The sequence below is a fragment of the Montipora capricornis genome, chromosome 4 (assembly GCF_036669925.1).
Source record: "Montipora capricornis isolate CH-2021 chromosome 4, ASM3666992v2, whole genome shotgun sequence".
Lineage (NCBI taxonomy): Eukaryota > Metazoa > Cnidaria > Anthozoa > Scleractinia > Acroporidae > Montipora > Montipora capricornis.
The window spans coordinates 19695834-19723333 of NC_090886.1; the positions used below are offsets into that span (position 1 = coordinate 19695834).

At 39.2% G+C, this 27500-nt stretch overlaps 2 protein-coding genes across 4 annotated transcripts in view; both read right to left on the reverse strand.

The window, feature by feature from the left end:
• Positions 1–10030, reverse strand: part of LOC138045721 (corrinoid adenosyltransferase MMAB-like) — a 33645-nt gene extending 23615 nt beyond the window's left edge. The window contains exons 1-5 of one of the 3 annotated variants that reach the window (XM_068892311.1): positions 9894–10030; positions 8413–8456; positions 6055–6148; positions 5057–5117; positions 2817–2889 (exon numbers count right to left, since the gene is read on the reverse strand). In XM_068892311.1, coding sequence (XP_068748412.1) covers positions 2817–2889; positions 5057–5117; positions 6055–6148; positions 8413–8456; positions 9894–10015 — 394 coding nt within the window. In that variant the 5' untranslated portion in view covers positions 10016–10030. Of the gene's footprint in view, positions 1–2816; positions 2890–5056; positions 5118–6054; positions 6149–8412; positions 8478–9893 lie in introns of all 3 variants that reach the window. The other 2 variants (XM_068892310.1, XM_068892309.1) reach the window with 2 other exon arrangements.
• A 4763-nt stretch (positions 10031–14793) lies between these two features.
• The window catches only part of LOC138045722 (histone-lysine N-methyltransferase SETD1A-like), a 25450-nt gene continuing 12743 nt past the window's right edge, over positions 14794–27500 (reverse strand). Inside the window, exons 6-12 of the mRNA XM_068892313.1 lie at positions 26016–26478; positions 24247–24555; positions 22568–23485; positions 19476–19660; positions 18940–19059; positions 16140–16397; positions 14794–15293 (exon numbers count right to left, since the gene is read on the reverse strand). Coding sequence (XP_068748414.1) covers positions 15120–15293; positions 16140–16397; positions 18940–19059; positions 19476–19660; positions 22568–23485; positions 24247–24555; positions 26016–26478 — 2427 coding nt within the window. The 3' untranslated portion in view covers positions 14794–15119. The remainder of the gene's footprint in view (positions 15294–16139; positions 16398–18939; positions 19060–19475; positions 19661–22567; positions 23486–24246; positions 24556–26015; positions 26479–27500) is intronic.

Sequence of the window (27500 nt, forward strand, 5' to 3'; positions counted from 1 at the left end):
CCACTTCATCGGGTTGTTTAAGGCGGTTTTAACGTCGACAATCTGCCAATTTCTTCAAACCAGTGCTGGTTTCGAGGGTGCACCTAAACTTGCGGACGATGTCGATGGTGATGAATAAGGTTCTCTCTTCTATGCAAAATTAGCAGCATGTTTCACAAAGCAGAAATAGAAACCTGCGTAGACTGCATCAGATGAAACAGGGACCGTCCGAGCAGAGAACGTGTTGTAATTAGCGTATAAAGAAGAAAAGTAGAGCAAATGATAACACAATCTCTCATGTCAGGTGTTGTTCATGTTATTACGTCATATCACTTGCGTTAAACATTTCAAGTCCTGCAAGTCTGGCCACTATTAAAAATTAACGCTGCTATTTTTCTTTTAATCAGGGTTAAGTTCAGGGAATTTTTTAACCAAGTAATTTAAAGTTTAACCTGGTTGACTCCCTAAGTGTGGCCGCAGCCAGAGGTTGTTGGGACGTATACAAAACATGGACCCCAGGTCCATAGACCAGCCCTGTGGACCCGGTCCATGGACTACCTCTGTGGACCACCCCTTATTTTGTAAAGTTACAAGCAGAAAAATCTTTAGACGAAGGAGAGAAGTGATTGTCGCACTTATCTGGACAATTAAAGCACAAGTCCATCACTAGGAGCGAACAACTTCCATATTAAGCCTATGTCAAGGCAGTTTTGTGGACCAATCTATTTTCGACTACCTTTTCCGCAAGAAACAAAGAGACTTCCCGTTCGGTGAGGCTATGACATCAATAAATTGAGGTCTGTGAAAATGTCGCTCCTAGGTATCAGCTACTGATTTTAGGTAAAGTGAATTAAAGTCAATTTATTTAACGTTGGTAGTTCCTTCATTTACGAAACTGGTATCAATGGAAGCCGACGGTGCGCCTTTTACCCCCTCACTCTGTCAGTGCTGCATTTCATAGATATTTAAAGCTAAAGTTACACGGACCTTGAAGTCACGAATGATCGAACTGGGGATCCCTTTCTTCGAAAGCCGTGCACTAACCAACTGAGCAATTTTAGCAATTGTCTCTTGTACACACCTATACCACATAATATGACCACTCCCCTAGTTGCATTTCAGGGTCAATGAACAACACTTCGTGGGGTACTTTGCCAGACTGCTTTTGCACATGTACATACATGGTACATGCTCACGTGATATGTACACGCAATCCTCGTCTACGCACAAAGATCTCGTGCAATAGGGCCCTACACGGTTAATAAAGAAAAAAACACATGACGAATTATTTCTTCAGCAGTTACAGGAGCCTACAGTTTACCGTCCTTATGTGAGAAGACTAGAGAGTGTAACCATTTGCAGATGTCATTGTAAAGGCAGCATTTTCTCCTCAGTTATTTAATGACCCTGAGTGTTGGTCCTGCCCGGATTTTGATCCCACAATGTCCCGCACAGTAGTCCGATGCTCAATCAGCGTGGCATAAGACAGGCCAGGCCAAAAAGGCATGCCAAGGCCCCAAGAGGACGACATATGCAAAACATGACTTGCTCACAACTGAGTGGCTACATAGCTCCGTTGGTAGACCGGCATCGCAGAGGTCATGGGTTCGAATCCTGTTGAAGCCGCCTGAATTATTTATGTCTCTGAAACAGACAATTAACAATTATTGGATGAGGTTGAGCAAAATATTGTGATTTGTCAGTGGCGAGCAGATCTGCTCGCCACTGACAAATCACAATATTTTGCGATAACCGAGGTCAATAATTGTTTTATCATTCGATCACCGAGTTTGTTTTTTGTTTTTGTTTCCGGGAAGCTGTAAGCGCGCGCTGCCTTGCAGAGTCGAGTAATGGCACCAATCAATTGGTTTCCTTCTCAGCGTAATTATATTTGTAGACTTGTAATAGACTTGTACTTACAGTCACACGTTCAATGACACTAGGCATCAACAAAACTGAAGAATTTCACAGTTTTCAAAGCATATCCTGACAAGTGAAGCTTTGGTGTAAAGCTCGCCATTCTTTTTTCTGGCTTCAGCACAAAATCTCTTCAGTACACATGCATTCGCCAACTTGTCCTTCGCGTCGATGACACAAGTGACTCTTCGTCTACCTTTCTTTCCTTGAGATACTCTCAAAATACATTGAGTGCAACTTTTGTTCCTTTCTTAGTATTCTCACTCTTCTTTCGATCAACTAAAGATGTCGACTCATTCCGCTTTGACAGCTCAGGGAGCCCATCAGCCATTTTTTCACAAGAGCGTGATTTCAATTGCGCATGAGCAGAATATTATTTGCAGCAAAACACTTATTTGTAGGCAGTTATTTGCAGGTCATGTGGTGGGCTCTCGGCCAATGAAAAGGAAGGACAAAATACATCGAATGATAATAATAATTATTCTTGCTTAAATTGTCCAGATAAGTGCCAGGATGACTTCTCTTTCTCATCTAAAGCTTTTTCTGCTTGAAACTGTACAAAATGAGGGGTGGTCCACAGTGGTAGTCCATGGACCTTGGGTCCATGTTTCGTATACGTCCAGGTTGTTGTTCCAGTTCGTTTTGGTCGCAAATGCCGTTGTGACGTTCCATTTATCAATTTATTATGATGCTACCCCTGGGTATGGATATGTAAGATTCAATCCTACTACCCAACAGATTTTTTTCGGAACCCTTAACCCCTTCACTTTTTTGTCGGTGCCTTTGAAAAACGATTCCTACCAGTCGATTCTGTTGACTGCTTTACTCAAATATAGATTAGGTCATAATTTTTTGAATTGGGAACCATTTTTTTGTAGTGATATTATTTTAAAGCTTTTAAAAAAGAAAACAGCTCTCACCGATATTCCTCTGAGGAGATGACTTCCGTGGAGTTGCAATGTTTGACCCAACATCTTGAAGAATACACTGGATCTACATGTACAAGGATGACGTTAAACATTTATTTAAAACACTCACATACATGGGACATTCAAGAATTTTAACAAAGCAGAAACACTTGGGTATTTTCCTATTGCGTTGCCTATTGCGTTTCCTATTGCGTTGCACAATCAATTTGTCACAATCATGATGTTCTTCCTTAGAAATCAACATGGGTCTTGTCAAGATCTTTTTACTTATTTAAATATAATAATAATAATAATAATAATAATAATAATAATAATAATAATAATAATAATAATAATAATAATAATAATAATTGGGAGTGATAATCACAATATTGGGCTGAAAGCATACAAAGGCGCCTCTGGCTGCCGCTTTACAGTCCATGTTTGATGTGGGAGCACAGCACCACAGCGAGGTATTAATTAGCTGTGAGTTGATTTTAATGAGAGAGGAAACCTGGAGTACCTGGAGAAAAACCCTTGAGTCAGGTTGCGATCCACTGACCCCAGGTTCCTGGACCACCCCTGTCGACCGATCCTCATTTTGTAAAGTTACAAACAGAAAATCTTTAGACAAAAGAGAGAAGTGACCCTCACACACAATTTAAGCAGGAGCCCACAACTAAGAGCAAACAACTCCCATACTGGCTATCTCATGGCAATTTTACAGACTGATCTTTTTTTGGACTACCTTTTTTGCAAAAAACAAATTTAAGACAGTTCCAGTTCAGAATGACATCAAGTTAGTTCCTTGTAATTGGTCATCGGGCTCATGCATGGAGTCTCATTCGCAAGAAATACAATCCAAACATAAATCGTGGTCTGTGAAGATGCCATGAATATAAGGCTTTTGTTCATTACAGGCAGGAACTCTTCAAGGGGGCCTTTATCTCCTATACTTGGCCTAGGAGTCAACCTTTTCCTGGTATAGAACAACCCCTTAAGAGATTCAGCACGCCCACTGTTGTAAAACCTAACCAAATATTTCTCAGCATCAAGGGAAATAAATTGTATTACTCGGGGAAAGAGTTGACTCAAGGACTAGTGGAGATACATACCGGTACATACATACACACATGAAGTCTGCGGGTTAGCCTGCGCTCGCAGACGTATTTCCGGTTGTCACTTCCCTCCGCCCGAAAAGTTACTTTTCGGGCGGAGGGAAGTGACAACCGGAAATACGTCTGCGAGCGCAGGCTATCTGCGGGTTGACTGATCCAATATAAAGTGCTTGATACGAGAGTACAGAGCAACAAAATGGAAGCCAGAAGAAAAAAGCTATTAAAAGTTCATCTCTGCAACGTTTTTTCGTGAGCTAATAGACTCACTCATCAGGAGATTTAGATGGTAAGAATATTCATTCCAGTATATATGTGCCAATTTACATAATTGCTAAGGTATTGTCAGTTGCTACACAACGGTGTTTTGTTCCTGTGTCAGCATTTTTGTTGAGCATAGAATGATCTTGCTAATAGACAAAGGTTGCACCATTTGTTTTTTAAGTGTTGTAAGGTTTGGCTCCAGCTAAAATGTTCAAAGAAATAATGTGCACGATGTTGCTGTCCTTCAAAGGCCAAATGTGTTTGCTGGGTTTGGTGGAGCTTCTGGAGTGTGTGTGTAGGAATGACAAGTTGAACATAACCTGACTGGGCCATGCTAACTCCTAAATAGAGGCGCGATAGAGGCTCCCCTTAATTAGCTCCTGTTATGGACTACTGATTTAAGCAATAATAATTGTCTCTTATGGACATGTATAGCACCTATTTGGTGGCTCCAAAGGGATTCTTGTATAGCCCACACTTCAAATATACAGTCACTTATTCATTTCATTCATCAAGTCCTTCCCTGGAATAAATGAGCCCAACAAATTGACCTGCTCCCATTACTGAGTGGCTTCATAGTTCAGTAGGAGCATTGCACCAGCATCACAGAGGTCATGCATGGGTTTGAATCCTATTGGAGCCACCTGAATTTTCCAGGTGTCTATAATATAAATAATATATATAATTGCTTAAATTGTCCAGATAATTACCAGGATCACTTCTCTATTTTGTCTAACTTCACAAAATGAGGGGTGGTCTACAGGGGTGGTTCAGGGACCTAGGGCATGTTTTGTATACCTCTGGTCATGCCACCCAACCAAAGACAACTTGAAGTTGACTTCCTCATTGAACATGAAAAAAGACATGGATTACCTCTTCAAGCTTAGGAACAATATCTCCATGACCTGCTTCATCACAAAATTCACAAGCAACTCTACAGACAAATTAAAGTGCTCTGTTAGCAACTAAAATTAATGCCCATGAAGTGATTTATTATGTTGCAAGAGCAACAAAACATCAAAAATTCCTCAAAAAGAAACACTTCCACCCTGCTCAATGCTACTAAAGGTATTATAGATGACCAACAAATTATTGAGAAATGAAATGATGGTAGAACCAACTGGGATCTCGGAAAAAATCCGAGCCCCAGATGGGATTCGAACCCACGACCCTCCGTGATCTAGTAGCATCCGACTAGATCACGGAGGGTCGTGGGTTCAAATCCCATCTGGGGCTCGGATTTTTTCCGAGATCCCAGTTGGTTCTACCATCATTTCATTTCTCATGTGTTTATATCATTCTCACATTCGCTCAACAAATTATTATGGCTTTTTTCCTTGTTCCTTAACCCTTTGACTCCCAAGCCAGCCTGAACCAACCATACTTGGTGTTTTACTCTGTCTAACGCTAGATGATTTTACTTGTCAATGGGGGGACCCCTGGGAGTCAATAAGTGAACCTGAATAATACACTGTATGTTAATTTCAGAACTTTATACAAGATTAGAACACAGTAAACCACACCTATAATTATTAAATTCCAATAATCATTTAAGAAGCTATAAGTTAACACCACAAGTAATTGTTCAATATTTGATATGCCGGACAAAATACATTTGTGCTTAGGAATTTTAAAAAATTCACAAAAATTTAAACGGATATGGTATGAATGAAATAGCAATACAAAGTGTTTTTTGATTCTCTTTAATTAATGTTAGAGGTTAAATTAGATTTCAGGTAAAAAGTATTTCTAATTATCTTGGGTTGATTTGTAATTTCTTTGTGTCTGGTATTCTTTATCATAAATAGATACAAATAATATTATTAAATCAACCTACCTAAAATCAAATTTAATCTGTAACATTGACATACCCAATAACAGAAGACAATTCATCTGTAGCTCCTAATGCCTCAAATATTGAATCAGTTTTAGGCAGCCGCTCTCCTCCATATGTGCTTGTGTATCCTCAGGAAAGAAAAAAGGCCTTTGGTAAGGGCTTTTCTAACATTACTCACAAAAACATAAAAAATAAAAAGTACCTCACATTAATTTCTGGATGTCATGCTCTGTTTAGCTAATATCCATCTCATATACCACATTTGCTCTGGTTTTTTAATGTAATGATAAATAATTAACAATTATTCTTTGAAATTGAGGTGAATAGTGGCAGAATATTTACTGAGCCGCTTTGCGGCTCAGTAAATATTCTGCCACTATTCACCGAGATTGAAAAAAGCGGCACAAAGCATGCGCGAAAGTGTTTACAGAAGCTTCAAACATGGCAAATCTAAAAAACCTTCGTTAAAATCCTCGTCACCAGCAGCAAAATGGTCATTTAACACCGTTTAAGTCAGGAAGCTAAATCGAAAGTCTGCTTGTTAAAACACTTTCACCGTTCGATCAAAGTTTTTGAGGTTAATTTGAAATGGAAATTGAAAGTGCAATTGGTAAAGGATCCACATGAAATGGCAGCTGCGCTGTAATTCAGGTGAGCATTAGTTTGTTGTAAAATGACCCGTCTTTTTTCCTTGCAGCCATTTAAAACTTTCTTAGACATTTTTTTAATTCCTCGATTTCAGTAACAAATTTGTTTTGGTGGGTGACCAGCCCTACAAGAGAGAATTACTCCGAGTGAAACAAATTGTTGGCGTGAATATTGTTTATTAATTTTCAGCAATAATTATCTGGAAAAACGAAGTCAAACACTAGTTGACAAAAGTATGAACTCTTCTCTTACCCTTAGCCAAATTTTGTGGCTTTCTCTGTCTTCTGTAGCACAGCATCATTTTGTATTCTCAATATTTCCGATTTATAAATGCTGGCAAGTTTATGCCGGCCATTTTGTTTTGTTTGGATCAAGCATTATTCACTCCGTAGGGAGTGAATAATGCTCAATAACTCCGAGATAGCGAGCCAATCAGACTGCTTGAAACACCAAGATCAATGATTGAGCATATACTAATTTATAATATGACAATAATCCCAGGGAGAATGATTTCAACATTTCAGGAATTATTATTATTATGCAGAGTAATATTTCAGAAAATACATAATGGACATAACAAATTAAAAGAAAGAAGGAAATAGACTAATTATACATGAGTGAGAAAAAGTGGAAAAGTGTGTAGTGGCCATGGATAGTAGCAAATGCTTTCGGATGGCCACTACCACAGGAATTAGATGAAAGGTAAAATTATATATACACATACAGTGTATGTATTCTAAGAAGTGAACTGGCAAATAGATAGTACAGATAAAAATTAAATTAATGGTAATAAGTTAACAAATTGGCAAATCCACACAAATATACAATATTATTTACATCATTGAGTTGCATCTAAGGAGTCTTACATTAAGTTCACACACACACACACACAAAAATAATAATAATAATAATTAGGAAGGAGGGAATATAATAATTATTATTATGTTTGGCTGTCAAGGAGGTAGTGCTTACACTGTTTAATAAATGAAGGAAAAGGTAAATTTTTAATATTATAAGGTATACTTTCCCAAATTCTAGAAACTGTTGGGTGTAAATCTTGAAAGCCCATAATAGGTTCTGGACACTCGTCTGTACAAGTTTTCTCTTGAGGCATATCTAGTATTATAGCTATGAATTCCGAGTGCAAGTATTATTAAATTATGAAGAACTCCTGGGGTGTTATCAGGGAAATGCTTAAGTTAATATAGATAAAGGATGCCATCCTAATATTGAATACATTGTCAAGAGTCTGAATTTCGGGCAGTTTCTCTTTGGGAAGCAAAAAATATGGTTTTGTTTTCTTTTTACAGTTTGAAGTCACGGGTTTGGCTTGCAGTTCCCCAACTGATCAAACCATATGAAGTATGAAGGACAATATTACCAGGGCAGGCTCAGGCTGTTTTTCATCTTTTTTCTGCAACATGGTCAGTCACTGCTTTCCAGTGTTCCTGTTTATTCCAGGGTTTATGCTCAGTCTGCAGCAATTATGTTATACTCAAATTGATGCACATTGATTTGATTTCAAACCAGTAAATCTGAAGTCTTACAAGTTCCTGAAATGGTGTTTCAAAACATGACTTTTCCTTGACATTTCTAGGTGAATTATTTGAAAGTAGCTGACTCAGATGTGCTTCAGGGGCGGCACAACAACCAGATGAGATGCATACATGTACAATAAAAAACACAAAAACCTGTTTCCATTCACACATTGTACTGAAATAAATAGCTTTTAGATGATTAATACCTTTATCTCCTGTTCTAGTGTAGATCTTTGGACCTAAAGAAGTGCTGTAAAAATGAATAAAAGTCCTGTCACAACAGGATTTTCGATTAACCCTACATTGTAAGAAGTCATAGAACAGGGTTAAGATTATTTACCAGCAAGTGAACAAACCTCACATTTTTTAAATTTATGATAGACTTAGAGTCCCAGTGAGTCATATGTAACCTGTGGCTGTATAATTAGCAGTTTTATGAGGTCTCACAGTCGAATCCTTTTTTCCTATTGACATCTCAGGAAGGAAAATTTATGATTGGTTGCTTAAATATTAATAATTAATCAATTGACCCCAGTGGGAGTGAAACTTAACACATTTTACTCTGTCTAACGCCAGATGATTTTACTTGTCAACTGGGGGCTTCCCTAAGGCATTTGAGGTGTCAATGGATTAACTGGCAACACAAACACACCAAAATGATATATTGCAAGTTGCCTGAGCAGTTATTTTTTCCTTCGCTAACACTGTTTTACGATTCTGCCCAGGTACTATTTGTTGTATCTATAGCTCGAGACAAACCTTTTTCTTGCACAGAACAAAAAGCAAAATACTGACTCATTGACAGGGTGTGTCATTAACAAAGACCCTAAGACCCTAAGAAAGAGATTAAAAATAAAAAAAAAGTTGGTTTTTAGGCCAAGGGTTAGCCAAATTAAGGCTTTTGGCGTACTTTATTTCTTTCAGAGTTTTCGAGTTCTCTGGGTCTTAGGGTCTTCATTTTCAAGACACCCCCATTGACAAGCATCAAAACAAGGCACAAAAACAAATTTAATATTACGTCATTGTCAAGATGAATATCAAACTCAAGTGCAAACAAATTTAGGAGCACTAATCTTGCCAAGAGTAATTCCCAACCAAGGCACAGCTTATTTCTTTGGTACTAAAGGCCTTAACGTCCTGATATCATTACCCTCCAATCCCACCTTAGTGAAGGGAAACTTGTCTTTGTCAATTATTTACCCTCCATGTGATTGGTTTCAAACGTATTTTGAGGATCACACACTATTATCTTTTTATTTTGTGAAAGAAGAAAGAAGGAGACTTTGGGTAGAGTTTCATATACCGGATTAAAATGGCAGAGGACAAAAGAACCATGGTTATTCCGATTAGGCCCTGCTAATTAGGTATTGTTATGTTTGCTTTGTTCTTTTGTTTCATGGACATTAATTATTTCGGATCCGGTATATGAAAGACCAGCAGAAACTTTGAAGACTTTGATTGAAGCGAGGTGCGGGATTGCGGAAAATTAATTCCGTTTTTAAAGGAGCGAGACATGAAAAAATGTGCTATTTTGTTTTTGTAATGAGGTGCAAATGAAATGCAAGGTGGTCTTCTGCAATCCCGCAACTACGATGGAACAGTTGAGATATCACCCGTTGAAGCAGTAGATGAATCACCAAACGTCGAACGAGTCTTTTCACCGTTTGATCTTTCCCTGGAACTTTACCTTGAGCACATCCTCCTTATTAATTTACTTTTCACCTCAATTGGAAATTTCAATCTTATTAACGTGGACGACGCAAACTGATGAAAGATGATGCGAAAATAATATGTGGCTTCGGCCGCCATCTTAAGAACATTGACTGCTGTGGGCGTGTATGCTACACGAAACAGAGGATATTGCCTGTGCGGGCTGGGCTGGCTAGGATGAAAGTCTAGTAGGGGCCCGACCCATTTGGACAAAAATTCCGGTTCGAACACTACAGCACACACAGGGTGCTTACCATTTAGCCAAATAATCCGGATCGATGGAATGATCGTTGCATAAAGGTAAGCGATTTTCCGAATTTAATGACCAACTGGATGAGAATGGCGCTTACCATTTACTACACAGCATTCCATCCCGCATATTTTACTCGATCAAACGAGAAAGGGCCTGGAAACGGCAGGATTCTCACAAATGGTAAGAGCATTTCGCGAATTCCGTTCCGAACGGAAAAAGAGGACTACCTCTGGAGGTTGTCCGCAATTTCCAAAAGATTTTCCGGAAAGTTGCCTTTCCATTTGACCTCAAACCGAAATTTCCGGATTTTTTGGCTAAATGGTAAGCACCCCGAGAGTTTGCCCAAAATTTTCGAAATGAACGATCCGAAAATTAGTGGGTGCTTACCATTTAGTCAAATAATCCGGATCCTGTCCGGATGGAATGATCTGCTTACATCAGGCGTTAATACTTCTTTTCAAAGGTCTAAATGGTACGGTGACTTCAGAAGTAAACTGCACCATTGCAGTTTTTTAGGACGTGTCTTATAGTGTACAATTGTAGCTTTTAACTGCTTTTAAAACGAGTTTTGGAGTTTTCCAAGTCACGTTTTTAGTATGTGGCTTTTCTGTTGTTTTTAAATTGAATTATATTATCTGGCTGTAATTATTATAGATTTTATTTATACACGTTCGTATTTTGAACGAGTTTTATAGCTCTTTGACGTAACGTGTTAAAATAAATGATTGATTGATTGATTCCGAATTTAATGACCAACCGCATGAGAAAAGCGCTTACCATTTTACTACTCGGCATTCCATCCCGCATATTTACTCGATCTTCTGAGAAAGGGCCTGGAAACGGAACGATTCTCGCAAATGGTAAGGGTACAGTTCCCGAATTCCATTCCGAACGGAAAAAGAGGACTACCTCTGTGGGTTGTCTTCACTTTCCGAAAAGATTATCCGGAAAATTGCCTTTCCATTTGACCCAAAACCGAAATTCCACCGGAAGATTTCCGAAAAATATGGAAATCCTCTGACGTATTCCTCTTTTCCCGTAATTTATATTACGATTTTTTTTTCTCGTTTCTTTTCTGGAAGTGCCTTATTGAAAAATGTGTTTCCCACCCCTCCTCGAGTCCCTTGTCCCCATCCTAGTTCTCGATAATGGTGCCAATAGACCTTTTCACCGTTTCTGCCACCTTGATTGAGGGGCAAACGTGGCTCTAATTTTCAGTGAATGGATGGGAATTTTGGCCGAATTCAAACCTCTGTGACTTCCTGCGAAAGGCAGATTTCAAACCTTTTAAATTATTTTTAGTCATTTCATTAATATCAATTCATTAATATCATCACCGCGCACCGGTGGCTCAGTTGGTTGAGCACCGCGGGAGGTCGTGAGTTCAGGGTCTTTAAATAACTGAAGAGAAAGTGCTGCCTTTGTAATTACATCTGCAAATGGTTAGACTCTCTAGTCTTCTCGGATAAGGACGATAAGCCGGAGGTCCCGTCTCATAACCCTTTAATGTTCATAATCCTGTGGGACGTAAAAGAACCCACACACTTGTCGCAAAGAGTAGGGCATGTAGTTCCCGGTGTTGTGGTCTGTCTGTCTTCTGTGGTGTATCATGGTTGGGAGGGTAAATGCTCGGAGATATTAGCTACACCAAGCTACTCTAAAATCCGAGGGTAAAGAAAGATATATGATATGATCCACTAAACGGAAAATTAGATCATTGGACACGACGTCTTAAAATTGGATATTAGAAATCCCCTAATGTCGCTTCAAATTTTTCAGGAATTTGCATACTTTTGTTTACAAGGGTTTATATGAAAATTTACAAATTTCTTTTACGGTCGTTACAGATTGATTCTGATCGTCATAATTCACAAAAATTGTGAGGTCTTGCCGCTATCCGAAATCGTGGTTATAGTGGTTCAAAGTCCCCTACATCACTGTAATTTAAGCAATTTTTGCCCCCCAACCAATATGGTGTTAGAAACCGTGAAAAGGTCTATTATAATTGCGGTTAAAAGGGGCACTTTTACTGCGGGAAATAACCCTTTTACAACTGGAAACTGCATTTAGTGCGTGTAACCGACATTTCCCAAGGTAAATTTTCCCGTGGTAAATTTCATGAATAGAGTGTAATGTGAAGTGCTAGATTTCTATCCCATATGAACCATGTGAGTGTTAGCCCTACTGATGGAAATGGGCCCACACAAGGACAGAGAAAAACTCTGACCAGGGTGGGAATTGAACCCACGACCTTCGGGTTAGATCTCCGCCGCTCTACCGTCTGAGATACCAGCCCAGACGGGAGCAGGCCTTTGCACTTGCAGATGATAAAGTCACGGAAATGAACATGTACAAGCACAGGTTACGTTTATACAAACGTTGGCCGTGTAGCAACTTATATTTTAAACAGAGTTAACTGAATAGAGTGTAATGTGAAGTGCTAGATTTCTATCCCATATGAACCATGTGAGTGTTAGCCCTACTAAGTAGGTTAGCGTACTAAGTAGGCTAAGTTAGCCCTACCAGTAGGTCTAACGCTCACATGGTTCATATGGGACAGAAATCTAGCACTTCACATTACATTCTATTCAGTTAACTCTGTTTAAAATATAAGTACTGAAAGCAGCGAAGAGCCAAATGCGTCCAAAAGCGATCGCACGGGCCGAAATCCCGGGATGACTCGTTTGGTACGACGCTCCAGCGCCGGTGTCTGGAGGTACTGCGTTTTTCTCTCTTGTCCAAACATTCCGTCAGTGCATGCATGTTCCGGCTCTCCGATACGTACCATACCAAAAACAGATGCTGGTTTTTACAAGGAAATGACATTTCATTTGATTCTACAGGCGTAAACGCCACATAAGAACCGTGCATGTCTGGTGTTCTCGAGACATAGGTGAGAGATGGTTTCATGCAGGCTGGGACGCTTAAAATGCTTTGTTGTAAACATGGCAGTTCACGGGTGAAGTTGTCTCTCTGGCATTTCTGTGGACGAATTTTAGGACCTACTGACACAATCTGGGCAAGTTTTGAAAGCTAAAACCTACAATCGATGCGTTGTTTTGTTGGTAGGACTGGGTGGCCCGACACTTGTAAAAAATTATACGAAACGAGAATCGAGGGTCTTCCCTTGTCATGGAATGGCAGAATTACCCAGATTTTTTTTTGTGTGCATGAACAAGGCAACTTGAGAAGCATGAGACTGGTACTCATCAAATGGCTGAAGGGCGGCCGCAGGAAAAGTAGTGAGATTTCTAACCAGATACTAAGGAGATTCCTGAACAAGTAGTGCTTTTTTCGATATTATCCTCGTAGCAAAAAACTGGCCTTCGTAATTTCTTGTCAAAGGAACGGTTTAATGTGAATAAGAGAATAATGAGATTTATATTTGCAAATTACCTGTCCTCTTACCACTACAGTCAAACTCTACGACTCTATGCGATAAGCGCATTCAAAATTTCGTCATATTACTGTATACAAGTCTGGTTTTTTTTAGGGTTTTCCTGCTTATATTTGAAAAATACGTTTTCTCTCCCGTCTTATTGCGCAGTGGCCTCATGGTTAGTGCGCTCGACTCCGGATCGAGTGGTCCGGGGTCGGGTCCTGGCCAGGGACATTGTGTTTTTCTTGGGCAAGACACTTTACTCTCACGGTGCCTCTCTCCACCCAGGTGTATAAATGGGTACCGGTGAATTTAATGCTGGGGGTTACCCTGCGATGGACTGGCATCCCATCCAGGGGGGAGAAGAAACACTCTCAGTCGCCTCATGCTACAGAAACCGGAGATAAGCGCCGGCCTGATGGGCCTTCTAGGCTCGTACCAGACTTACCTTCTTACCTTCTTCTTATGCGTGATCTTCGCGGAAATTATCGTCTTCGTTATTTTTCTTACGTATCAGCTAAGCTGCGGAATGCGCTACCTGATTTTACCCGCGCCACTGAGTTTACTGGTTTTAAACCGCATTTTGTACAACGGCTTTTCTTTTTAACTAATTTATCTTTATTTAGTTATGTATCCGTATATGCTATGCATTTTAGCTGTAAATGTAATGCTCTTGTAGTTATTCTGAAACAGCCCTTATTCACGATAGCCGCCATGTTGGTTTTCAAATTGTCATGCAAATTAGCCATGTGTTATCCTGAGGGGCAAACATTGGAATAAAGGCAAATTGCGGAAAATCGTTTCGTCGAAATATTGAAATAACATTGCTAAAAGTACATTTTAGAATTTAGAATTAAGTACCTTTTATAAAAATTTTATATCTTTTGATTGCCTCCGACATTTTGACTTTCTACTTCGTTATCTTCTAATTTGTCAGTAAAAAAAAATCGAAGTAACTTGTGTAAGCATTCTATTTTACTACTAAGGTGATAAACATTCAATGAACATGAAACAAATCATCTGTGTGGCTAAGATGTTCGTTATAACCTCTCGAACTTGTGTTGTTTGCCCCCTCAGAAGTGTGTAGCTAATTTGCATGATAATAGCAAATCCAACATGGCGGCTATCGTGACATTAAGGTCTATTGGAGATGAAATAAAGATTATGCATGTAGTTATGTTACCTTTTGTCAGGGCTCGTGCGCACACTTTGTAATCTACTAACTAAGTCAGAAACATGGGACTCTTTAAAATAAAAAAAACCATGTTTAATGACAAAACGCAGGTTCATGAAATTTAATTCTTTTTTTATAGACAAACGTTTTTCCATGAAAAACAGTTTTACATCTTCATGAGATAAAGAGGCGAATGATTTGGAAAAGACGAGAAACATAATTCAAGCATGAGTGCTCATTGGCGCAATCATCGTAGAAAACAGTCACAACACGAATATAAACCACTTACATTACTCCAAAATATTCCAGCCAAAGCTCTGTCATTTGTAAAAAAGTCCTACATAAATATTATATATATATCTATTTTACAAACAATATGGCTTAGAGCCGGAGAGTCTTAGTTCAATGTGCCTCTGCACTGCGGCACTCCACATAAGCAAGGTATCTTCTCATCTTCGATTGGGAATTTGTAATCGTACGTTATTTCCTCATTGACTTCGATATCTCTCTTGGAATATATCACAATTTTCTTGGCATTCTCTAACGTGACTATCTTGGCATAGCAGTTTGGCTGAGGAGAAAAAAATAACATCTTAAGCTGAAACCCGCATAATTCTCCAAATGCAACCATTGATGTAGGTAATCACATGATTTCAAGTGCAACTTGGTATAATTTCTCAGATTAAAAATTTACTCGTGCTTATTTATACCTAATAATATACATGAAAAAACTTCAGTGCGTTGATTGACTGACAGCACGTCAATTAATCCAAAACAGACTGCAGAAAAGTGAAATAGTGCAATAAATTGTGGAATTGTTGCATTGATATCCAATCAAATGCGAGCCTTGTATGGCACAATTTTTCCGTGATTGCGTGATACGCGTGCGTTACTTCTCATATTAATAAGTAATCACATAATTGTTTTCTCGTGCAATTTGGAAAAAATAAGCTCGTGCAATTTTATTCCAAATTGCATTCGACATCATGTGATTAGTTATTATTACTACTATGCATGGGAAAATGCCAGGTCTCCATTTTGATTGGCCAAGAAGTGCAGAAAAAATTCTGTACAAAGAGGTATCAAACCAAGCATTCTGATTGGTCAATTTTTGCGTGATTGCGTGGCACGCATGCGTTTCTTCTGATTAATAATGGTAATTGAACCGAGTGGAGTGCAATTTGTATAGGTAATCGCATGATTTCGAGTGCAATAGACCTTTTCGGCTTGTACATTTTGTTTTCCCAATACAGATCATGTGATAATACTCAGGAGATTTGGTCTTTTGATTTGTTCATTAAAATGAGGGCATGCAAGTATGAATATGCCCGTAGAAGGTATTGTCATCCTTGCTTTTAAAGTTACAATACCAGATCAACACAATTACTAACTACTAAAATGGATACCAAAGACTTACATCACAACTGTGGTTGATAAATCGTGCGAAGTTTCCCTTAGTAGTTGCGTCAATAATTGTATCTTGATCCACTCTAAACAAGTAACTCGAACCAATGCCCATTTCTTCGTATCTTCTTTCTCGAATATCTGCCATTGGCTGTCTGATCACCTCTCCAACATACTCTGTCACCATCTCATCGGCTGCTATGGACTCCATTGCAAACAAACCCCAGTCATGAATACCAGACTTGGCGAATCGAAGCTGTTTCTTACGTACCTGAAAACAAAAACAAATCTGACCTTTCGTGCGATTCAATTCAATATAAATTTTCACAGTTTTCTAGGGACCATTATCAGAACTCAACCATCCTTTCTTGATCATTTCTCGTAAATAAGCTTGAGCCACTTGGCAAGGTTTCAAGTATCCTGCGTAGCAAGCGTTCCTGTTCGACAGAAGAGAATTGAAACGATTTTCCGCAAACTGGCCGCGCGAAAGTTGGGGAAAGAAACTGAGGGACGCTTGCAAGAAGGCCACCTATTTTTGAAAAACGCCCACATTTTAATGGTTGACTTGACACACGCTGATTGACGTCTTAATAACAAATTAGCTAATAACAGATAACCATGTTAACACATTTTGACAAACAAACCGAGGCACCCCTCGAGGAAACACCGAGCGATCCATGCAGAATTTGCCAGTGTAATATAAAAGTTAAATTTGTAACGGCAGCTTCTCAGCCGGGTACGACTGGTTGTTTCTTCCGAGAATTTGTTTAAATCATCGAAAACAAAAGAAACTTACAGACCAATTTTAGCTGATATTTGAAGAGCGGTTGGAAGTTGTCGAAAACAACAGCCAATTTTCAGAACGTGTAAGCAATCCGTGTGCTCGTAAAATACGAAATTTAGGAACATAACTCGTACAGAGTTCGATGGGTAGTAAGGCCGTCATATTAAATGCAAATCTCCACTGGAGCTGACCATGAAACCATTCAAGAGGTTTTAGTTTAAAACTAGCGACAATGTCAGTGCGACTTGCTGACAATTTCTTGGTGCAGAGTGGTTGACGAAATGAATCGTACTAACTCTCACTCACTCATGCCCTTTACGCCTAAGTGGCATGTAGGGCAGCAACATGCTCCCTCCACATCTGACGGTCCCTTGCCATAAGCTTGATGCCTCCCCAGGAGTTCCCCATCTCCTTTATTTCTTTCTCCACTGTCCGTCGCCACGTGATCTTGGGTCGGCCAATGTAAAGCAGTTTTCGCAATGGAAGCTTCTTGACGGGTAACATGGCCAATTCACCTCCAGCGTCTCCTCATCAGGATGGTAGACATTAGTTCAGTTCCACACCGTTCGAAGAGATCTTTATTTGAGACGACAGTAGGCCAAAACATGCGAAGGATAGCCGAAGGCTCTTGGTGTGAAATGTGAAGAGTTTTGATAAATCCTTCTCCGTTAGGCGCCAACATTCTCAACCATACAGGAGAGTTAAAAGGACGCAGCTGTGATAGAGTTTCAGCTTGGCGAGTGTACTGTAAGGGGAGGAGTGCCATACCTTATTCATCATGTTGAGACGGCTCTGAATATCCAGATCAGTTCCTCCATCTCTACTGATGATGCTGCCAAGATAGGTAAATCTGTCTGTGTAAGGAAGTTCTTCATTATCAATCAGGACTGGTCGTGCGTCGGTAGTATTTAAATGCCATAATTTCGGTCTTCTTGCCGCTGATGTTGAGGCCATCTTGCTCCGCAAAGGTGTTAAGGCGTTGAGTCTTCTCTTGAATGTGCGTGTGGGTGTGTGATAGTAAGGCTAGATCATCAGCGTAATCTAGGTCTTCCAAATAGGAAAATGGCGTGCATCTCATGCCCCTAGATCTGATCCTCAGGAAAACCTTCCATTACAGGAAAACCTCCTTGCTAGTTTGATAATCCACAGTATGTTTTTGGTCAAATCGTCACGAAATCGTAGCCGAAATAGCAAGTAGAAGTGCTTAAAAAAATCGCATAAATGTACAAAGAAGCCGCTTTCTTCTCACAATAAGAGAAGATTTAACAGGGGAGCTGTTCATTTAAATCACAGGCTGTCATTCCCATATAATTTACCTCAAACACTCACTTGTGGAATGATCGCGTATGATGCTTTGAAAGAGAAATCACGATGATACTCGAGAAGCCTGTTCTTCGTTTTCTTTTATTTCGAACTCCGCACATCACGACAAACATCTGAAAAATTAAGCTTTTTCCGAATCCTGTTGGCAAAACGGCCATTACATCTATACAGTTAAAGAGATGGCGCATTGACAGTTCTTGTTCCCTTTTCAATGTAAAACCAAGACTCGATTCGCTCAGCTTCAACACACGACTCAACACCTTCCACATCTTCCATTATTATCTTTGTCACGCTAGAACTAACAAGAAATATTTTGCTCGAAAATTTGTCACCTGTCAATCACTGTGACTGTGCCGCACCAATCAGAAGCCCCTGTTCGTGAGCGAATGGGTTTTTTCAAAAACAGGGGGTCTTCTTGCAAGTGTTCCCTCAGTCTCTTGCCCAACTTTCGCGTGGCCAGTTTGCGGAAAATCGTTTCGAAGCTCTTCTGTCAAATAGGAACGCTTGCTACGCAGGCTAGGTTTCAAGATATAAATACGTTTGAATTTAATAATTTTCTTGGCTTTATGACAAGAAGAAGCCTGTCGTTTGCCGAAAAACGCGAATTGAAATCTCTCCAATATGACATCTATGGCTTGACCGGATTACTGTGGAAGAGAACTCAAAATTTCCGTTGTCCTTGATCTCAAGAGAAAATTGTACTTACCATGAGCTGATTGAATTTAAGCAAGTCACCAAATTCTTCATTACACACCGCTGACTGAAGTCTTCTTTGAGTCGCTCTGTGCTCACGTGACTGTTGTTTGGCCTTGTTTCCGTCTGTTTTCTAATAATAAGAATCAAACAAATATGATCTTGTTAAGAAGATGATGACAAATGTTAACCCTGGTAAATAAAATGAAGATGGTGAATCGGGGATAATCAGAAAAAATCCAAATGCTCCCTTGCAGGACTCGACCCTACGAACTTCCGATTACTAGTAGTTCGGATACTCTACCACTGCGATCCAGGAAGCTCGTGAGAGCTGAGACAATCCACAAGGTTCAGGTGACAAATATCCCACTAAAATACCAGAAGTGAAATTGTACAAACAGTGCTTTTCGTTATATTGTTAACAAGCAGATAACATATGGTTACCCCGGTAAATCAAATTTAAAACATTTTCTTTCCGATGGTGACCCGAGGGCAGTTCTTTTCGAATCATGAATAACGAAGGGGGAAGGGGGCGGGGGTTACATTGACCTGTTCTTGTTTGGTGACATTGGCCTGGCATTGCAGCTGTCGGCGCTGAGCCTGAAGGTATTTGGCTTTTTCCTTGATGTCAATGCGATAATATCCTTCTGTTCTTGCACAACCAGTCACATGCACACGAACACCATGCTCTGGTTTCTGTTTGCGACGCAACTTGGATGCAACTTGGGAAGTTGGTGGCATTAGTCAAGGACTATAAATCTCATTAAACCCCGGGCATTAAACACACGAGTAAATGCTACAGTTGTAGTTTTCAATAGCGACGCAGGCATAAGCAAAGGCAAGCCAAGCAAACTCAGTAGCGTTTTGGTCACTGCGTCCATTTGTTAGGACAAAGGAGTAGGCACTGATATCATCGCAGTTAAATAAGAAACGTATGCCCTTCAGAGCTATCTTGAAAAGAAACCGATGTCCTGTCCTGATACGTAAGTCAGTGAGTCTGCGCAACTTGCCTGTGCCTTCCGTCGCAAGCTAAACCAATCTTAACGAAAACTTGACAAACTCGAAATTAGTTTCATTCTATCTAAACTAAGGAATGACCAGCCTCATTCTTTCTTGGAATTAAAATTCCTATAACAAAGTTCCTTTAAAATGCATTCCAAAGGTCATCAAAAGCAATACTTACGTCTTGTCTATGTGAAAGATAATACTTGGTTTATGCCAATTGGTTGGCAACAGGTGGAGAGACAATTGGAAAGGAAATCAAATGCCCATGTTGGGATGAAACCTGTGTCTATTCATAGGTTCGATTCCTGCTAAGCAGCTTTTTTGTAATGGATATTATATGTCCATGCGGGGATAGGAATTTTATCTTCGAGTGCTGATAGTATCTCTCACGAGTGCGCGCTGCGAACGAGTCCGAGATACTATCCGCACGAGAAGATAAAATTCGTATTCCCAAACTCCCATGTAACGTTCTGTTTATTATATAGATACGGATGAAATGTTTTATCCATTTAAAGCGGTCATCAACCGCTAAAACACGCAAACACGCACGTTGTGTCACATGAAACTAGATATGAAAGTTACGAAAAACAAATCACGATCATGTCAAACTGAATCCTAAAATGTTACAGTAGAGAAAAAATATATTACAGCACAAAAGCATCTTAGTAGGGGAAGCTCACGTTTTAATGACTTAATCGTGTTAGTTACCATGACGACACCTAAATCCTCACATAAGAAATATCTTCACTGCGGGTGATTAAGATACGATTTATTAGAAAAAGGAAAATCCTAGTATTTCATCAGTATCTCTATAATAATTCACCTTTCTCATAAGCACATTACACAATCGCCACCATCAGTAGTTGCAGTATCATGTTCAATCAAATGAGATTGTCAAGCCTCCTAACAAGTGGGACACACACACACAGTGCATTGCCCACCACCGGCACACTTGGTTGAGCATTGGACTTCCCTGCTGGAGGTCAAAAGTTAAAAGCCCCACTGGACCAACACTCAGGGAATTCAGATAATGATCATAAATCATAAGCCACATCTCACAGCCCTTACATGATCACAATCTTTGACAACTTTAGATACTACTTTACCTAAATGGTAGAAATGCTGCCGAGGGAAAGGGAGATGTTTAATAAAGCTTGCAATTTTACGACGGTTCGTGCGTGGAATTGAGGGGAGATTTTAATCGGTCTTGAGCAGGGATGGTACAAAACATGGACCCCCAATTGGACCTCCTTCTGGACCCCACACAAGAGAAGATAGAAAACTATTAATAGAAGGTTTTCACAGTGACGTCACCAAATTCTAAAATAAAAATCACAAGGTCTTCTGAATTTTTATCTAAAGGAGGTTGAAGATGACCTAGAAATATACTTTTTTTTTAAGTTTCCAGGTCTGTGACGTCTTTCGTTTCGAAAATACAGCATTTTGTTACCTTGCTTGACACCATGACACACAGATATGTGGATGGAAAAAATGTCAATCCCTGTGAATCTCAGCAGTTTGAGCCTTTCAAGAACATCAGGAGATGTGTTCATAAACATGTATTTTATCTCAGGAGCGAAAAGTAAGCGCTTTCATCCAGATGTTTTCGTTGATTACTGGTGGACCACATGACGTCTCCATACATTTCAACAAATAACTCAGAAATGACGTAACGCACAGACCTGAAAATTTGAGCGATGGTTAAAAGATTGTTTCGTATAACATTCCAAGTTCTTGTCCTTTTCCATTGCAGATCATTCGGTTTCAAATTAATTTTTTTGTTGCGTGACAGTGAATCTACAGTTTTAGGATACGAGAAGCGAAAACCAAAAGCAGGATCTAATCTTCTGAGTAACAAAAACGTACCACATATCTTAATTCCTCCATTCATGCATAACCACAATTCCTAGTGCCTTTGTTCGTACTGTGACCACAATTCCTTGCATTTCAAAGAAAATGTGTTCTTCTCCCGATCAGAGAGCTGCCTCGTTCGTTCGCTTCAGGCTCACTTACTACAGCAGCAATAAATAACAATGAGTACCGTCTGGCAACACACAGAAGGTTGGGGAAGTGGTAGAACATTACAATCTACCACTGAGCCACCAATTTGACTCCAGATTTTCAGATTTTCTGCAAATAATTATATTTTTCCCTATATATTTCTCCCTCTCCTCGGAAGCAAATCTACGAATTAAGTTGGTTTGAATTTTCTTGTTGCTATTGGTGCTTTATCACTAAACCAAAATAATAACACTTGAAAATGAGAATGATGATGATTATCATTATTAGTATTATTACATAGGTGAAATAATGAAAATTCTCTGCGCTGATTGATTACACTTGAGGTGATTATTATGTGATATCACCTACGTGGTTTTTTCAAAATGGCCACAAGCCGTTTTGTTGAGGTGACAGACAAAGAAGTTAATATTTTTAAGAAAATGCAGATCATTCAAATAATCACCTATGTAATTATACTAAAATTATTCACCTCAGGCTCGCTAAATACCCAAGAATAAAAACCTCGACTTCGTCTCGGTTTTTATTTACTGATATTCACCTCGCCTTTGGCGAATAATTGTTAATTATTATTATTATTATCATTAATCATTATTATTGAGTGATTTAAAGGATATGTGGATGAAAACTCCAGTGGGCATCTACGACTGACTCAGACCCAACTTGCTGAAGCTGCTCAAAGCCAACCTTCATGTAATAACAGTCCTCTGCATCGATTCCAAGTCTATGAAACTCATAAACAAGTTCATCATCACTCTCAAATGATCTGACAGGAAACTGGGGTTTAGGAGGGCTGGGCACTTTCAAGTCAACTGTTAATATATCAACTACAGGTGACTCAGTCAATTGTCTGTCATTGTTATGAAAATGTGACTCCTCACTGTCTTCCTGCTCAACAGATTTTACCAATGGTTCTGGTTCTGATGGAGCAACTAAACCATAGGAATGATCCAATTCAACGAGTGACACAGCCAAGGGCTTATCTGGAGACAAAATTGGCATCCACCTCTGAACTGAACTTTCACCTTCATTTCCTTCAACATCCTCCTTATCGTCAGGGAGAGATTCAATAACTGGAGATGTAGCACCCTCTTTATCCTCAGAATCAAACACTGACCTGCCTGCAATAACTTTCACATTAATTTTTTCGAAAGGTTTTTCTGATGTTGTGGCGTTTACATCTTCTGGAGGAGTGTATTTGTTCTCGCCAACCTGGGTAAAATTCTGAGCCTTCACTTCAAAGTTGAATTCATCATGTTTTTTCACTGTTTCTGCATCATTTTCAGAAGAAACAATTTCATCTTCAGAAAGAGTACCATCACTTTTAAACAAATTAGGTACAATGTTAGCAATGTGGAAGGAGTGAAAGGTTTCTTTTTGCACCTCCTGTTCAATATGATGGTTAGTTTTCTCCAACAGGGCCTCTGCATCAGTTGTGCTGCAAAGTTCTCTGCTTGCAGTGATTGTGCCATCACTCCATTCAGGCTTTGATGGTTCCACTGAAACCTCAGAAGAGGACTCCTTCACAATGTCCACTGCAAATAAAAAATAAAAATATACATATGCATTTGTATGAAGAAGAAATGATATACAGTTCCATTTATTTAAAAATTTATCATAAATACTTTTTATTGAACAGAACTTCTTTAATACTAATTCAGCTAAATGTAATTTAGGCACAGTTAAAACCAAGTGTTTGCACCATTTTCACCAAGGTGATAAGGTGCAGTTTGCAGGGGTATTGACATGAGTGCTTTGACTCTATTTTCTCGTTTTTAAAAAAAATATTATTTTGACATTTCTCTACTTTCTCTTGACTTCCTCTAGGATTTTGTGTTTTTTCCTTAAACTGATTTTTTCAGTGTTGTGATGACAGGTTTTGGAAGGAAAGCATTTGCACTGCTGCTATGGTGAATTACTTGTGATTGAGGAGATTGTACTCCTCCTTCTCCCTTCCTCAGGGATGTTGCTAAGCGCCAGCTGCCTGCGGAAATCGCTGCTTGAGAAAGGGGTTATCGCTGGCTGAAATTTGCCCGTCGATCAAAGTGACTTAGAAGATCCCAAATTATTCTTTACATTCTCTACATTTGATATGTTGACAAAAAAAATGAATGTCTGTTAGTATACGGAATTATCATTAGAATTTATTGATACTGGAAATGAAATTATTGCGAATGAATTGAAAAAGAGTTGTTTTAAGTACTATGCATGAACTTATCGCCTCAAAACAATCTTCAACCGGATGAAATTACTCTTAGCTAAACCCCTGGATTTATCCAAAAACATTTTGCCTCACCTTGTTGTTCTTTAGAAACTTCTCTCACTTGCTGGTCTTTTTCACCTTGATGTTCAACATCCATTTCCACAACCGTTGTCTTGTCAGGGTATTGTTCCTTTTCTTCCTCACTTTCTGAATCTGTTTCATCTTCACTGTCACTGTCACTTTCACTTGGACTTTCCTCTTCACTCTCCTCCTCCTCATTGCCATCATCATCATCATCCCTGTCATCTTCAGAATCACTGGCATTACTCTCTGATTCACTGCTATCACTGGAGTACACCTTGTGATACAGGGACGAACCTGTACTGCGCCGCCGTTCCTCAGCTGCAAAAAGTGTTAACAAAATTGTGATATTTGTAGATGGAGAACAGTTCTTTTGACTTTTTCTCACATTTATTGACTTCAGGATTTCGGTCTTCTTTGGACAGGTACCGGTACCCTAAATCAAGGGTAAATCATTATTACAATACCTTTGAGCAGCTAAACCTTGAATTGAAAAAGCCGACAGGAAATTGCACTAAAACAGGTCCTAAAATCATTTCACGATAAAAAAGTCAAGGGAGTCTTGGAAACGTTAAAAATTGGCATAGCTTTGCAAGTGTAAGAGTGAACTGGTGTTTGCTGATTTTTTCTAGACTTGTTTTGTTTTTCAGGTTTTCTGCCATTCTTATCAATTTCAGTTCTGATATAAAATGGGATCTCATTAACTACAGGAAGTTCCATAGAAAATGTAACTAGTATCACCAAGCCCCTATATTTTGGCCATGTGCCATTTTTAACAGAAGAGCCTGCTTGCAGGCTAGATTGAAGGACATTCTGAATGGGAATAATACACTCTGCTTGTTCTCTATCCTTAGAAGCTTTCGATGCAGATTGCAGCAAATTATACTAAGTTTTTGCTTGTCTAGATTATCCCAGGAGCCTGATTGATTCTACATTTACTTGATTTACTCCTTGAGATGTTTCAACAAGCATAAGTTATAATATGTAATACCTAAGAATGAACCTTCCTTTTTAAGATCAAGCAGCTGCTTAGGCTGTTCATAGGTAGCTACACAGGTGAAGTTTGTAATAAGATTAGTCCAGGTTTACCAGTTTCAGCACTTGGACTCCTTCAATATGACTACTGTCTGTTTTGCTGTTATGTGGTCTCATCGATCAGTAGTCCATTCAGAAGATTATGCCAAGCCGACCACATTGCTGAAGGAAAGGCCAAACCACAACACCATGCCCTACTCTTTTTGACTAGTGTGTGGGATCTTTAACAACACACAGAGTTTATGTATATTGAAGGGTTGCGAGACTGGGCCTCCAGTTTATAGTCCTTATCCGAGAAGACTTGAAAGTTTAACCCTTTGCGGATGTACATTAATCACTAAAAAGGCAGTACTTTGTCCTGTGTTATTTTAAGACCCTGAGTGTTGGTAACTAACACTTTGACACTTCCAATGGGTTTGGATTCTTCATTCCCAAGAGGCAAAGAGACAAATAGCTACCCATGTTCAAAATTGTTTGAGTAAGTAATTTTTTGGTCAGTTATCTATTTATTTCTTACTCATTTACGTATTGGTCAAAAGGGTGGGCATGGGACATACAACAATCCTTTGGAGCTTGGTTAATATCCACACCTATTTATTTTTACCTTGATAAACAATAATAATAATATTAAAGCATTTCTTATTCTGTGAATGCCATATATATACGTGTCAAGATTTTGTTATTGCAGATTCAAACTGATACACTTTCTAGATGCTTTTCAAAAGATCACCTTGAAAAATGCTTACCTTCTGTATGTCTCACAATTGTAGCACGTGGAGCCACATCTATACTGTCATCTAGTTGCTGCCATGGTGACTGACTACGTTCAACTTCTTCTAACCTGTGATTTGGGCGTGGTCGCTTATCAAATCCAGAGCCACTGTCCAATTCAGTATCCATTTCCAAGTCTCGGTCTTCCATGATCTGTTTTTTTGCTCCTCTCTCAGAGATTTCTGAGGATTCTGTGTTGCTGCGCTTTCTTGATACACTGTCCAGCTTTTCAGCTTCTGATGTTCTCTTTACTTTAAAAGAGGGTAACTTGGGAAGTGAAGCACGCAGTCCCAACAGCATGCTGTGGGATCTCTCAAAAGGACTTGGCCCAATGGTGGAAGCTCCAGCTCCCAGGTTTGACGAAACACCTGCAGTGGATCCTGGGTTGGGACATATTGGAAGATTTCTTGAGGAACTTGCAGTTGTCTGCGAGACTGTCTGTTGATGAAAGTCAACAATAGTTATCATAGTTAAAATGAACCAAATGTAAGAAAATCTGGCGCAACTAAGCCAAGAGGATTATGTACAGTGACTTATTCATGTGAATTTGTACAATTTGCCAATGCCATTGCCATTAAAAACTGTATAAAAACTGCTGTTCAAGTCTGGTGTAATGTTTAATTAACCTAATTTAAATCAAGGTTGAAATTGTTTGAACCAAAATACAGTTAGGTTAATCCAAATTGTAAAAGGTCTAACCATGATAAACTTAAGGTCTTAACTCTTCCTGAAAATTTCAGAATCTTTTTTGTAAAAAGTAAATGGAGACCTATTAATTGCAAGGGGTTTTATTAGAAGCCGGGACCCGGGTGCCAGCACCCGTCTATGCTGAGTAAAGTACCCACCTTTTCTCAAATGAGGTCTCATGATCAAAAGCTTGCTCTATCACAAAGTCCCTTCTACTTTAAAACTTATTGAAACCCATGTATTGACAAAAATTGCACTGAAAATTTTGGACTGCTGTTAAAGTAGTCCCTAGATTTCAGTTGGTTTGAGCTAGATGGAATTCCCCTTTCCAGATGGCAATATCTTCTGGCTACAAACTCTTTTCTGAGGACATTCCCCTGGTTTTGCAGCTTTAAAATACACTCTTTACATTTGGTTAAGCTCAATAATGTCTTTCTTCTAGAATATAATTATGAACTGTGGTATAGACATTAAATGTTCATAACAGTTACAAGGCTTGAACAGGATTCAACCCCATTACAGTGTGATTATGCTGCACTGCTGTACCAACTGAGCTATCAAGCCACAACAAATTGCAAAATTGTTGAGACAATCGGACTCCTGTTAAAAAAACATCTTTTCTAGCTTCCAATACCCACCATGTCTAGAATTTAACCTTCTCCCACTTTCCCCAAGCTCCCTCTTCCCCTTTCAATGTTGCCTGTTCAAGTTTTCAACATTTTTTGGTCTTGCTACAACAAGTTGCAAAATTGCTGAGACACTTTCATTAAAAA